Source organism: Ixodes scapularis, unplaced genomic scaffold (genome assembly GCF_016920785.2).
Source record: "Ixodes scapularis isolate PalLabHiFi unplaced genomic scaffold, ASM1692078v2 PGA_scaffold2__306_contigs__length_199485367, whole genome shotgun sequence".
NCBI classification, from domain to species: Eukaryota; Metazoa; Arthropoda; class Arachnida; order Ixodida; family Ixodidae; genus Ixodes; species Ixodes scapularis.
Window position 1 is genome coordinate 154,063,039 of NW_024609857.1, and position 13,942 is coordinate 154,076,980.

Sequence of the window (13,942 nt, forward strand, 5' to 3'; positions counted from 1 at the left end):
TAATTTTTTAAAATGGCCAGCTAAATTTAACGGAAAATCTTACGCTACATTTTTCGGGAAAACTTTCTCCCAAACTTGGCGGTGAAAGTGTCCGCTAAAATTGGTGGGTACATTTTCTGCTAACTTTGGCGGAAACAGTTTCAGCAATATTTAGCGGAAAATTTTTCTGCCAAATTTAGCGGGTCGACAGGGTCATGATGTCACAGCCACGTGTGACGTCACACGCATGACGTGACACGCATGATGTCACACGTGGCAGCGCGCGTTGCATTATGGAATTTCTTGGTCCCACTGAAGCCGGATTTTCTGCGACGCGAGCTCCTAAACGCTGTTGCGTTATTATGAATTTGATAACGACTCAATCAAAACACAGGAAATTAAATCTAGCAATTGGCTCAATGCTACTTGCGTGGAGAACACCTGCCACCTTACAGGGTTCTAAGATAATCCCAAAAAATTGCTATAGCACCATGCAGTACCACTGAATTCATGATGGCCCAATTAATGCAGAAATATTTGGGAAAATAAATTTCTTCTACTGTCTATTTATAGAGCGCAGCTCTTAGGCTCCCGCTTCCAGCTGGAGCGGCGACGCCGTCGCCGTCGGCGTAAACGCGTGCTGCATTATGGAACGTCTCCCATAATGACGTCACAACCGTCGTCACGTCACTTGTGACGCTATTATGGGAAACGTCCCATAATGCACCACGCGTGATGTCACGAGTGACGTCACGAAGGTCACTCGTGAAGGTCACGACGGAGGTCACGACCTTAACAGTGTAGGTCACGAGGCCTTCATGAGCGACATCATGAGTGTCACTAAGGTCACGAGTGACGTCATGAGGGAGGAAGGAGGGACGGTGAGCGGGAGGGAGGGAGGGGACAAGAATAAGTGGAGGAGAATGACAGAAGGAGGAGGGACGAGGAGGGAGAAGAGGAAGAGGAGGTGGAGGAGGAGGGGAGGATGGACGAGGTGAAGAGGAGGAGAGGAGTAGGAGGAGGGACATACCCTCCTCTCCATTCCCCCCCCCCCCCTCCAGTCCTCCTCAAGATCTGCGCTCTAATTCGGCATTACATGGAATTGGAAACGTCTTTGATATCTATATTTTACAATCATAGAACGCAAAAAGTGATATTCTTGAACTTGTCTGTTTCGTTTCGTTAGCTGTGGCATGCTCGATGTTCTTAATTTAGATTTACACAGTGCACACTAGAAGGATTAAAATGTGCGAAACATTTAGCTGATGTATGTGTGTGGCAGTGTCCAAAAAAAGTCATTCAACGAACACGAGCTTAAAAATATATTTACTCGAGCGCGTTTATTTTTTAAATATATATTGTTTGAAAGATACCGTCCTTTATTTTTCTTGTATAACAATGTAATAGTCGAACTGATCAACTTAGGTTATAAATACAATTCAGAGTGATACAAAACTTAGAGCAAATCACTATTTAATGTGCTGTAGTGCAAAAGTGCCTTTTACAAACGAAATAAATAAATAAAACCAGATGAAAGCAAGCTTTCATCGTTTATTAATCTGTGTTCACTTTTATTAACTTTTCTTGTCTAAAACAACGACGAACTTTCAGTCTTCTCAAAGTCAAAACCTCCCTTGTAGAATGAAACCGAACTGTTTCTCGGTTTTGCTGACCACGGTTAAAACAGCGCCATGGTGATTAAAGCTAAACTGGTTCTGATCTGCATGCTGCTAGGTGTCGTCCATTCACAACTCCAAGACATAAAAAAGCTCTAACATTCCCCTTTTATGCAGTGAAACCTCCTTTTATAAAAAAGGTGTTTACATAATTATGTCATTAAATATGTATAGCATGCATTTGCTTAGTTTGTCTTTTATTGGCAAGGTATTTATTGAGTGTAAATATACGAGCACTGCTGCGCATGCTCTTTCTGGATGTTCGTGGTCGATTGCGCACGAATAAAGTAGTTGAAAGTTTGCGCTTGTCCGTGTCTACTCGCTTGTAATTGTCCCCTGTGTCGCGCAAAAAACCTCTATACTGCATACGAGCACTCACAAGTCATAAACAACATGGCACAAGGCGCGTATTGTTGCTTTACCTATTGGTGTATAATTTCTTCGTTCCCTTACCTTCGCCAACATCTGTTTAGGTTAATTTAAATCTCTCTTCCAGTCTGAATTGATCTCCAGCAAAGGCTATCCAGTCGAAGAATACGAGGCTGCAACCAGCGACGGTTATGTGATCCGCATTCAACGTATTCCACGAGGGAAAAACGAACGCCAGGACGCACCTTTGTCCAATAAGACAACGATATTGCTGCAACATGGCGTGCTCGGTGCCTCATCAGATTTCGTTATAAATTTTCCCAACCAAAGCTTGGGTAAGTTTTTTTTTCTTAAATACAATCAGCCGCAACATTTTAATCCGTTTTGGTTAAATGTAACTTGATTAAAACGGAAGCTGGAAATGAAAGAGACGAAATAAAGTATCGGGCGTGGTGCAAAAGCGTCCCGACAAACGTTACTAGAACCACTCATTTGGGAAACTGCCATAGCGCCTCTTCTGAAAAAGTGGCACCGATCCGTACTCAAGAGCCGAGCTAATGGCGATTGTAACGCCGCCATTTATCCCGCAGCGGCCACTCGGGGAACTGCACGGCTGCTTGAATTGGTTCGGGAGTATCAAATTTGATAGCGCCGTTGTGACTGTACTATTGTGACTTTAATCGACCATTTTGGCGCTTAAACATATACGGAGGAAGAGGTTTCAGGGATGGCAAGCCCCGTCTCCCAAGCGGACGCGCCGCGAATTACTACCAAAGTTAGGACGCGCCCAGGTTGGGGCGCGATACCCGTAATCCGCGGTGAGACATGGTTGTATAAAAACAATATGAATTGTTCCGCAATACCTACTAAATATTTTAGAAAACATCACGCACCTGTCATTTTGTACTGAACTCCAATAAACGTTCATACAAAAATAGTTTTTTTCGTTTGTTTTACACAAAAACATTTTCTAAACGCTCAAGGTGACCTCAGTAAAGAAAAAAGATTGAGTCGCCATCTCGGCACGTCGAGACTGGGTGTTTGAGTACTCTGGGGACATTCAGTGACTCTAGTAGTAGCCATATAAGGCAAATTTCATGTTTCAACTCGTCGGTAAAGGGTGGCGCTGTCATTGTATTTAGTTCGGTCTTGGTGGACGCTAGTGGCCCGGGTTTAAATGCGAGTTTCCTAACTAAGTGTACTAGTAACGTTGGTCTAGTAACGTCAGTGTCGACGTGTTGGCGGCGTCCCCACTTCTGGCTACCGAAGTTTTCGTTAAAGGCCAAGCTGGAGAGGGACCTTTAACAGAATTGGCTCCTGCCACACACACGACTGCTGTTGTGGCGGCGCAAAGATTGCGGCGGGCGAGAGCATGTCACTTGTACGATGTCATAAGGTGGAAATCGAGTGACCACATTCTTCGGACGTGGTAAAAAGGTCGGTGAAGGACGCGTTTCATTCTTCACGCAGCCACCGGGATTTGACTTATGGAGGTATGAAGCCTCTGGAGGCGACATGATGCTACCGAAGGTGAAGCCATAAGTGTGTAGGGGCGCCCCGTACGATAAAAAAAACCATGGTTGTTTTGGTCTCCCTCGAATGCTGATGTCACCTCCAAAAGCTTCCTACCTGCATGTGTACACTCAGCACCTCATATTGAAAGGGTGGTATAAGAATGGGACGCCGCCGTGCCACTAGCAGCAGGACCATTTTTGTGCATATTGTGTAGCAGCAGAAGGACAGCAGTCATCGCGTTAGTCGTTTTTAATCAATGTATGCTTACCTGACCATTGCACTACACGCGTGCTTGGATCCACAGGTCGGCGCTAACTTTTCCTACACTGGAGATGGAAATTAAATACACAGATTTCCTCTATCCCGTAAAAAACAGCTGCGATCATATATCATTGTCAAGCGCTGTCCGCCAGCGAAAGAAATATAAAGAAATATTAGGTTAAATGAGTGGCGAATGCTACTTCTCATATAGACTTCAATAATCACTGACACTCGTGCACCTCTCTCCGTAGAATGCAAAAGCCCCAGAAGCCGAAATTCACCATTTTTAAAAAGCTATACTGACTTCACATAAAGCAGATAACAAATTAGTAACACATTTCGTCTCCCATACGCGAGACGTCATCACTGAAGCCGAAAGGCAGCAATGGGGAAAACGCCAACTAGAAATCCTATTTAAGAAGGCCCGCGCACACTTCACGAAACAGATGAATCCCCCCGGATAAAACATGATTCCAAGTACCTTCCTTGACCGCAACTTTGCTTGCGCGCCAAGCTCGAAGCTTTCTTGAAATCAAAACTGCGACTTGTTGTCCGACTGTGATCAACTATAGCTCCACTTTGCCCTAGTGGCATGCGTGGCTTTCGCCACCTCACGTTTGTGTTATTTCATACCGGTGCAACACTTGCGGCTGGTGTTTCACAATTTCAGCTTCACAATGTAGACAGTTAAATTTATACACCACACCACGCTGGGACCCTGGGGGGGGGTCCTATTTTGGTTTGGAAACGAGGTTGCGTAGTTTAGGATGGGGTTGGAAAGTTGTTCAGAAATTCGAAAGGGTCGAAAGCCCTGCGATTAGAGTCAGAAAGGGTTTTAATATAGTAAATCGTTACTTGCATTGCTTTATTACTATTTCATTCGAACGACTATCTTGCCCTATCTGCTTGCGCGTCTTATCTATGAAACGTATATGATAATCCCGCTTCTCCAGCGACTCGACAATAATTGTATCCTCAGATGCTCGGAGTTCCGGATTTGAATAAATGTGTTCGGACAGATGTAGCGGGGTTTGTACGACTCTTCGTTTGTGCTCAACCGGGTGATGTAAGTTCAAGTTTGGGAACTTTCCTGGTGTCGCAATATTTGCGGTACACAGGTGTTTCTATATGTCCGGTGCTGTGTCGGGCTATATAAACTTATAGGAAAGGCAACGTGCTGTTCGTTTCTGCTTCACGGTGTGAATTGGATTGACAGCTCAACGGTGTTCAATGTTAAATAAAAGTCATGAAGATGGTCTTTATTTAAATTGCGGTAGTGCCGTACATGTAACGCATATAAAACCTTACTGGATGCACAATTTACCATATAACTGTTTTCTGGACGTGCTGCATTACAAGATTCTCCAGTCACGGATACCGGAATTCCCATTGGACAACCTTCAATCGGGTGATAGGCTTGTCCACGAAATGGAAAAAATTAGACTGCTGATGACAAAACCGTAGCAGTATAGCGATGTCCTCAACCGTTAATGATGTGTGTGAGGGAAGCGTGTCATCATTACGTAAGCTCGTTTCAGCGAATCTCAGAGTTGGGAGGTTGGGACATTCGTAAACTCTAACACAACATCAAAGGAAACCATAACGTCATCCTTTTCAAGTCCGTTACCTCTAACGTGGCCCACGATCTTCTGAAAATTACGTACTGTGAAATCGTTTGTTCCAGTACCGGAATGGTGAGTTCAACGAAATATTTTGACAGGCTCAAATGAATGAACCAATGAATGAAACAATCGGACACAATGGGCCCTCTGGTTCGTGAACTTTTAGAAGACCACGGTATTTAGGAGTAGATCCGTCAAAAGTAAAAAGACGACGGTTCGTAGCGTCGTCTGTGCGTTTCTTCTTTTCTAGATCGCGGAGGTGGTCAACAAGAGATCTTTAAAATTTTGGAGGGGGGTCCCAGGGTAACCTCACGTAATGAGCCGTGTCAACAAGAACCGCATGGATCTTTTTTAAAGGAAACTTGCTTGTCAAGTACCGCTGTACCCTTTGCCTTATCAGCTGTGAGAATATTAATCGACCGATTTGATTTAAGATCCAGTAATGTCAATTGCACCAGCTTGCTTAGATTCGATGGTGTTCATTTTGCGTTGTTGAGCATAGTCGTTATGCGACTGTGTGCCAGATTGGGGGGGCCGGCGGTGAAAAGCTCACTAGAGATAAGCTGACCGAAAAACAAATTCATTTGAGACACTTAAAGACCGACCAACGAAGCCATTTTCCGCAAGGTAGGAAAATGCCCCTCGCACCCTCCTCTTTTCACCATCTCCCAAAAATCACGTGACGGCAGGGGCTTCTTTTGTGTCGGCTTTTTCTGTAGGGATAATCCTCAAAAACCGCGAAATGAGCGGCTAGCTACGAGCGCCACAACGACCTTGAGACGTCCAGGTGTCTTCCCTCCTTGACGCGGGGGGCGGGCACGCTCAATCCGCGAGACTGAGGAAGCCAGCGCGACCGAACGCTTTTTCCCATGAGCTGCAGCTCCGAGGCCGCTCGGTCGGTGGAGATCGAGGGGTCGTGGTATGCGGGGTTCGTTCCAGTAGCCGCTTTCTGGCATCGCGCGGCTGCTGGAATCATTCCCGTGTCTGCACAAGGATTGGCTTGCGCTATACAGGGTTCAGGTCGTTTATAATACATTTATTTTCGAAACTTATAAATCAAGTGGCTTTCCCTAATCTCTTCTTTACTGTTTGAAACACATCTCCTCTCATAGGTTGTTTATCTCATTTTGGACTTTTTCGCGTATTTATCCATCCTTACCTCTGCTGGATGTTAGTTTTTATTACTTGATAAAGACCATTAAATATTGGCGCGGGCTTGCGCGATCAACGCTGTCCCGGATTTATCCAAAATTGGAAAGACTGGCGTCAAGAGCGGTTGAAGAAGCAAACCGAAATTCTTGCTTCTAATGAAGACGGCACAATCGTAAGATAGGTCTTTGCTTCACTTGCCTCCACAACGCCCTATCGTTTGCACTGTCGCAACTTCTCAGTAACATAGCTGTATACCACATTTTACTCATGGTTACTATAGATGTGGCCCCACAGGCTTTCCCGTTATGAGCGAGTCGACGTTTTAACGACCGGCGACTCTCCTGAGTGAGAATAAATATTATCTCCTTCCATCAACATCCACCCCTTTCTCTCTCTCCACCCCCCCCCCCCCCTCCCCTTTCCCGAGTTGGGGAAGTATCAGGCCACTCCAGGAAGCTGCCTGCAGACTGCGCTTTTCGGCTACTCATCCTCAACACATTCGAACGTGGAAGTAAACATATCGCATGAGCGACGCCCAGTTTATTTGCAACCTTAATAATTTGTCTCTACTGTTGGGACCCAATCAATTTCATCATCAATCATTATTTGTTACGATTTCATGGTAAAAGTATGTTCGTCGTGATGCCACAAAACTGGTCGATTCAAATTTTGCTGAAATACTCGTTCCTGTGACGCTCTTGTGCGTAAGGTCAAAGCACCCGAGGCAGTGCGTAATACTTTACAACTGTCGTTGACGATAAAATATTTGTGGGAAGTGCGTAAAATTGTTTACACCACAAAGACGTACCTAAACACAACAAAATATCCCAATGGCAAAAAAATAAAAGAAATAAAAGCTTGCGAAAGCCGTTGCTTTTATCTCTCTCTCTCTCTCTCTCTTTTCGCGCCACTACAAAAAATAGCGGTTGAAATTCTATCAAAACCTCGCTTCTTGGGGAAAGGACAGCAGGCTATATGGTAGTGAATTTGCCAGGGAGTTTGTAGAAATAATAGGCGACCATTGAACCTAGCCTTTTACACAAATCATGCCCGGGATATTTCCATTTTCCTTCCACGCGATTAGAAGGAAAGACGCTGGGAGAATTCATGTGCGTTAACATGCTGTTTCTAAAAGAAAGTACCGGATTTATAGTGCATGTCAATTTAGATGTAAATAGTTTAATCACTGTGCACGAACATTCGCGGCCTGAAGGATGACATGGAAGCATGGCGGAAAGCAGCTTGCTGAAAATAGAAGTCTCTATTGCATTGCACTGGTGTGAAGAATTATTACGTATTTTTGTCGTATTTCCGTGCCAAAATAAAAACAGCGTTTAGAAACCGAACCCTGTGCGTTTTGAGGAGCGCCGAAAGGGCATAAAAAACCGGGACAACCTGAACAATACAAGGCGCCTTGCGTCACTCAGCTTTTCCTGGTTGCTTGTTCTTCCGGAGCCTTTCAAAACGGGATGAAAAATTATGAACCGATTGACCCTACTTGCCACATTAGAGCAGTTCATTTTTATTACGACAGGCTCTCTTAGAGCGTCTTGCATAGTTCAGCTTGTACGGGTCCGTTTTTATTTTCGGTTCCTGTCAAAACGTGAGCTCTAAGCCACTGGACCAAACTACCACATCATAATCTGCGGAAGCAGAGAAGTGGAAATGCAACAAAATGAATGATTGGCCCACGTTATTTCAGACCTATAGAAAAGCGGACCGGATAGAAGGTGGCCGAAATCTCTTTCAAGAAACACACAATCTTCTCTTCAATTCTGTCTAACAATTTGATGTGAAGGTGTACTTGGCTATGGCATTATTCATTTAGGAATCAAGCGAAACTTTGTATCGGATCATTATACGTCTACGTTCACTCCCTTTCGATGCTTATCATGTTTTCGACCAGGAATGGGCAAAATACATGCAAATATGTATCGAAATACAAATACAAAATACTTCGTCAAAAATATATTTAATTACAAATCTAATTACATTCCCATAAAAGCATTTAAGTACAAGATACAAATACAACCAAATGTATTTGGTCTCCTTCAAATACTTTTCCAAATACATTCCTCAAAATTTGCGTCAGCGACTTCAGGGCACCTGCAATGGGTTTCTGGGTATCTCATTTTAATTTTGCATCGCACTCTCGGGAGTTAGTGTGCGAGGCTCTTGTAACGTAATAGAAATATAATCACAACGAAATGTAATCAGCTTGGACGTAATAGGTGAAAAAAATACAGAGCTTCAAGCAGCTTTTTTTGTCGATTACGTTTTGGTATAGACCAACAAAGAACCGAGACGACCAAGACGCGCAGCACTAGCTAGATAATTTTTTATTGTTGCAACTCGCACCAGTTACGAAAATCTGGACGACCCGCGCATTTAGAATGTTCCAGGCAAAAATATGGATGGAAATCAGGCTGGAAAGCATCACAAGTTGTCACAGGCACTTATTTAGCCAGTCTGCCTGTGAACGTCGATTTCGTCACTATTCTTGCCCTGGACTAGCACCGTAATCACAGTCACTAACCGCTAGTGCTTGATTGAGAGACACTGCGTTCGGTGCAGAACATAGTTTTCTTCCTGCTCTGGACACTGACAATAAATTTGAGGGATGTATTTTCGCCCACAAAATTGTATTTAATTACAATTGTATTTGAAATACCCACGTTTTAGTATTTAAATACACACTTGAAATACATTGCCCAATTTGTAATTAAATACAAATGCAAAATACACAAAGTATTTGAACTACGTATTTCAAATACTTGTATTTGAAATACTGCCCATCCCTGTTTTTGATTATGTACACAGGTGGTTTTCAGCGGTAGGTTTTTAATCTGATTGCCCGCCAGAGTGCGATCCAGAACGCACTACGGCCGCGGGCCGTCGCGCTCTTCTCCTTCTTCTCCGTATCAATATACAATCAAAAACGCGGGCGGAGCCGTCAATCGTGCATGGTGTCGGGAACCAGTAACTCTGACCCTTGAAATGCAGGCGTGACGCAAAAACCCAGAGGCGTTTCGTTCGCCCGCTTACGTTCTTCCCAGGCGGCGGAGATTGTCGTTTAGGGGGTTTATCTTCTGAACGGATCCAAGTTACTCGAGCAAGTTCGCATTTTGCTCGCAAAGCCCAACCACTAAACAAAGGTAACGGACGGTGACGGTGGTCGAAGAGGAGTGCAACCCTAGCAAGCTTGGCCCTCCCAACCACTTCTCCACTTCCGTAAATTTTGAATGTTGTAGGTTGGTCCAGTGGCTTAGAGCTCACTTTTTGAAAGGAACCGAAAATAAAACAGACCAGTACAACCTGAACTATGCAAGACGCTCTAAGAGAGGCTGTCGTAATGAAAATGAATTGCTCTAATGTGGCAAGTAGGGTCAATCGGTTCATAATTTTTCATCCCCTTTTGAAAGGCTCCGGAAAAACAAGCAACCAGGAAAAGCTCAGTGACGGAAGGCGCCGCGTATTGTTCAGGTTGTCCCGGGTTTTTTATGTCCTCTCAACGCTCCTCAAAACGCACAGGGTTCGGTTTCTAAACGCTGTTTTTATTTTCGCACAGAAATAAAATAAAAACACGTAATAATTTTTTAAACCAGAGCAATGCAATAGAGACTTTTATTTCCAGCAAGCTGCTTTCCGCCATGCTTCCATGTCATCCTCCAGGCTGCGCATGTTTGTGCACACTGATTAAACTATTTACATGTAGATTGACATGCACTAGAGATCTGGTACTTTCTTTTAGAAGCAGCATGTTAGTGCACATAAATTCCCTCAACGTCTTGTCTTCTAATCGCGTGGAAGGAAAATGGAAATATCCCGGGCATGATTCGTGCAGAAGGCTAGATTCAATGGTCGCCCATTATTTCTACAAACTCCCTGGCAGATTCACTATCATATAGCCTGCTCTCATGTCTCCAAGAAGCGAAGTTTTGATAGAATTTCGTTGCCCGGCCGCTATTTTTTGTAGTGGCGCGAAACAAGAGAGAGAGGGGGGGGGGGGGGGGAAGCAATAATTTTCGCAGGCAGATTTTTTTTTTTTTTTTTTTTTTGCAATTGCGATATTTTGTTGTGTTTAGGTATGCTTTTGTGATGTAAACAATTTTATGCACTTCCCACAAATATTTCATCCTGAAAGACAGTTGTAAAGTATTACGCACTGCCTCGGGTGCGTTGACCTTACGCACTAGAGCGTCACAGAAGCGAGTATTTTCGCAAAATAAATACCAGGACCTATTTCTCCCTTTGAATCGGCCACTTTTGTGGCATCACGACGAACACACTTTCACCATGAAGTCGTAACAAATAATGATTGATGATGAAATTGATGTGGCCCCAACAGTAGAGCCACATTATTTAGGTTGCAAATAAACAGGGCGTCGTTCATGCGATGTGTTTACTTCCACGTTCGAATGTGTTGAGGATGAGTAGCCGAAAAGGGCAGTCTGAAGGCTGCTTCCTGGAGTGGCCTGATATTTTCCCAACTCGGGAAAGGGGGGTGGGGGGGGGGGGGGGGGGGGAGCGGTGGAAGTTGTGGGAAGGTGATAATATTTATTCTCATTCAGGAGAGTCGCCGGTCGTTAAAAAGTCGACTCGCTGATAACGGGAAAGCCTGTGGGGCCACATCTAGAGTAACCATGAGTAAAATGTGGTATACAGCTATGTTACTGAGCAGTTGCGATAGTGCAATCGATGGGGCGTTGTGGAGGCAAGTGAAGCAAAGACCTATCTTATGATTGTGCCGTCTTCATTAGAAGCAATAATTTCGGTTTGCTTCTTCAACCCCTCCTGACGCTAATCTTTCCAATTTTGGATAAATCCGGGACAGCGTCCATCGCGCAAGCCCGCGCCAATATTTAAAGGTCTTTATCAAGTAAGAAAACAGACATCAAGCAGAGGTAAGGCCGAATAAATAAGCACGAGTTCAAAATGGGATGAACAACCTATGAGAGGAGATGCATTTCAAACAGTAATGAAGAGATTAGGGAAAGCCACTTGATTTATAAGTTTCGGAAATAAATGTATTATCGGCGACCTGAACCCTTTATTGCGCAAGCCAATCCTTGTGCAGACACGGCAATGGTTCCAGCAGCCGCGCGATGCCAGAAAGCCGCTGCTGGAACGAACCCAGCATACTACATCCCCTCGATCTCCACGGACCGAGCGGCCTCGGACCTGCAGCTCATGGAAAAAACCGTTCGGTCGCCTTGGCTTCCTCAATCTCGCGGATTGAGCGTGCCCGCGCCCCGCGTCAAGGAGGGAAGACACCTGGACGTCTCAAGGTCGTTGTGGCGCTCGCAGCTAGTCGCTCATTTCGCGCTTTTTGAGGATTATCCCTGCAGAAAAAGCCGACACAAAAGAAGCCCCTGCCGTCACGTGATTTTCGGGAGAGGGTGAAAAGAGGAGGGCGCGAGGGGCATTTTCCTACCTTGCGGAAAATGGTTTCGTTGGTCGGTCTTTAAGACGGCTTACGTGTGAGAATGAGAAAGCATATTGCATGCACTGTCACTAGTTGTGTGCAGTGCATGCGCAGGCAACGCCAGGCTAAGAGAGAAAGCGCGAGTACTAGGAATGCGGGTTGGGAGACGAGCGCAATGGAGCGCGAGGGGAGAAAGGAAGACCACTACAAACGTTAGAAAGTAGAGGAGTTTCTCTTTTCCTCCTTAGCCTTCCTAGTGCTTTCCCTTTCTCCCGTCGCCTGGCGTTGCCTTCGCCTGTACTGCACGCAACTAGTGAAACGGCGTATCGGCACAGCTTTAGTCAGCCGTAACCGTAGAGCAGCCATGGCATTCGGGAAGCGTGCTCGTCTCGCACTTCAGGGCCCGGGCTAGATTTTCAGCAAACGGCAATGTACAAAATTTTCCTTTCAAAGTCATTATTACAGGAAGGTCCCCGAGAAATGTTTCGCAGCCAATGGAAATCTAGATGCCTTTCACTGCTACACATAACGCCCAGGCAATGTGAGTTTAGTTGCCGTTTTCGCCGGCTTCACTGGCGTCGCTCAATGAGACAGTTAATGCTTTCACATTTATAAGCTCCCCACAAAACCGTCCGGTGCGGACTAATAACGAATGCGGAGAAAAGCTCACCTGGGGATCTGGGAACCGAGCATTGACTCAAACTGAAATATGTTCGGATGCATGCTTTCGTACGATCTTTCTCCATTGCAGTAACAAATAAAATACTCTTAAATATTCCTTAAAAATACAAAATCGGTTGCACGATAAGAACTAAAAAAATGACCGCATCTCCACGTGGTGAATTACGTTGATTGGGGCGAAGCTCTGGTGGTGCTGATGATATATACTGATTTTATTGTTCATAGGTAGTGCTATTGGTGCTGATGTTTTTTTTTTATTGCTCATAGGTAGTGCTGAGTTCCGGGTTGCGTTTCGCCTTTATTATTACTGCTTTGTGGTCGGTGAAATGCGGAGCCAGTGGTTCTTCTAGCGGATCAGCTTGGATCCGCTAGAAGCCGTGGGAACGGATCTCCACCGCTTAAGTCAACGGTCCATGTCAGAAAGAGAATGTGGGGTACGGAACGTGGTTATATACGCATTTGAGCATTTGACCGCATCGCCCTCTCGTCTATAAACGTTGAGCCAATGCATGCAAAGCTTAACGCGATTATATACGCATTTGACCGCAACGCCCACCCCTGTATAGACGTTCAGCGGCTACATGCAACGTTCCATCCATGACAGAAACCCCAGCTCTTGAATTACTACCACATCTCAGAGCTCCGTACTCGTCCCGCAGTCGGGGCCGAGTGGTTAAGGCGATGGACTAGAAATCCATTGGGGTCTCCCCGCACAGATTTGAATCCTGTCGACTGCGCAAACATTTTTTTTAATTTTTATGTAAGCAGGGACGCCGGCCGGCCGGACGGTCGGACGGACGGACAAGGCTGGACCCTAAGGAGCTTCGCCCTTAAAAATTAATAAACCGGTTTTAGCAAGTGGAAAATAGGTCCAGTGTAGTAGGCTGCAGCCTGAGCAGTTCTTTCCTGAATTAGTATATACTAAATGTCCTTTCATGTACTTGTTGCAGAATTTATATATTCAAACTTCGTTTTTTGCCTTTTAAGAAGGCACGCTTTCAATATTTTAAGCTCTTCCAATGAGAAGCTAAATAAAATTTATATTTTATCTATCCCGGCTATGTCACATTTAAATATTTCAACACTCACGGGAAAACGGCCGTCAAAAAAGTGAATGAAGAGCTGCAGCAAAGCGCCTTGCTTTGAAATGCATACCACTTGCATGCGCACGCCTGCTGATTAAGTTTCACTGGTGCTCCTAGATTGTTCAACCTGGTGCAAAAATACAAAAACAAATTGTTCTCTTGATAAAATGGATATTG

At 44.8% G+C, this 13,942-nt stretch overlaps 1 protein-coding gene across 1 annotated transcript in view; it reads left to right on the plus strand.

The window, feature by feature from the left end:
• Positions 1 to 13,942, plus strand: part of LOC121836631 (lipase member M-like) — a 52,733-nt gene that overhangs the window by 4,323 nt on the left and 34,468 nt on the right. The window contains exon 2 of the mRNA XM_042291593.1: positions 2,152 to 2,359. Coding sequence (XP_042147527.1) covers positions 2,152 to 2,359 — 208 coding nt within the window. The remainder of the gene's footprint in view (positions 1 to 2,151; positions 2,360 to 13,942) is intronic.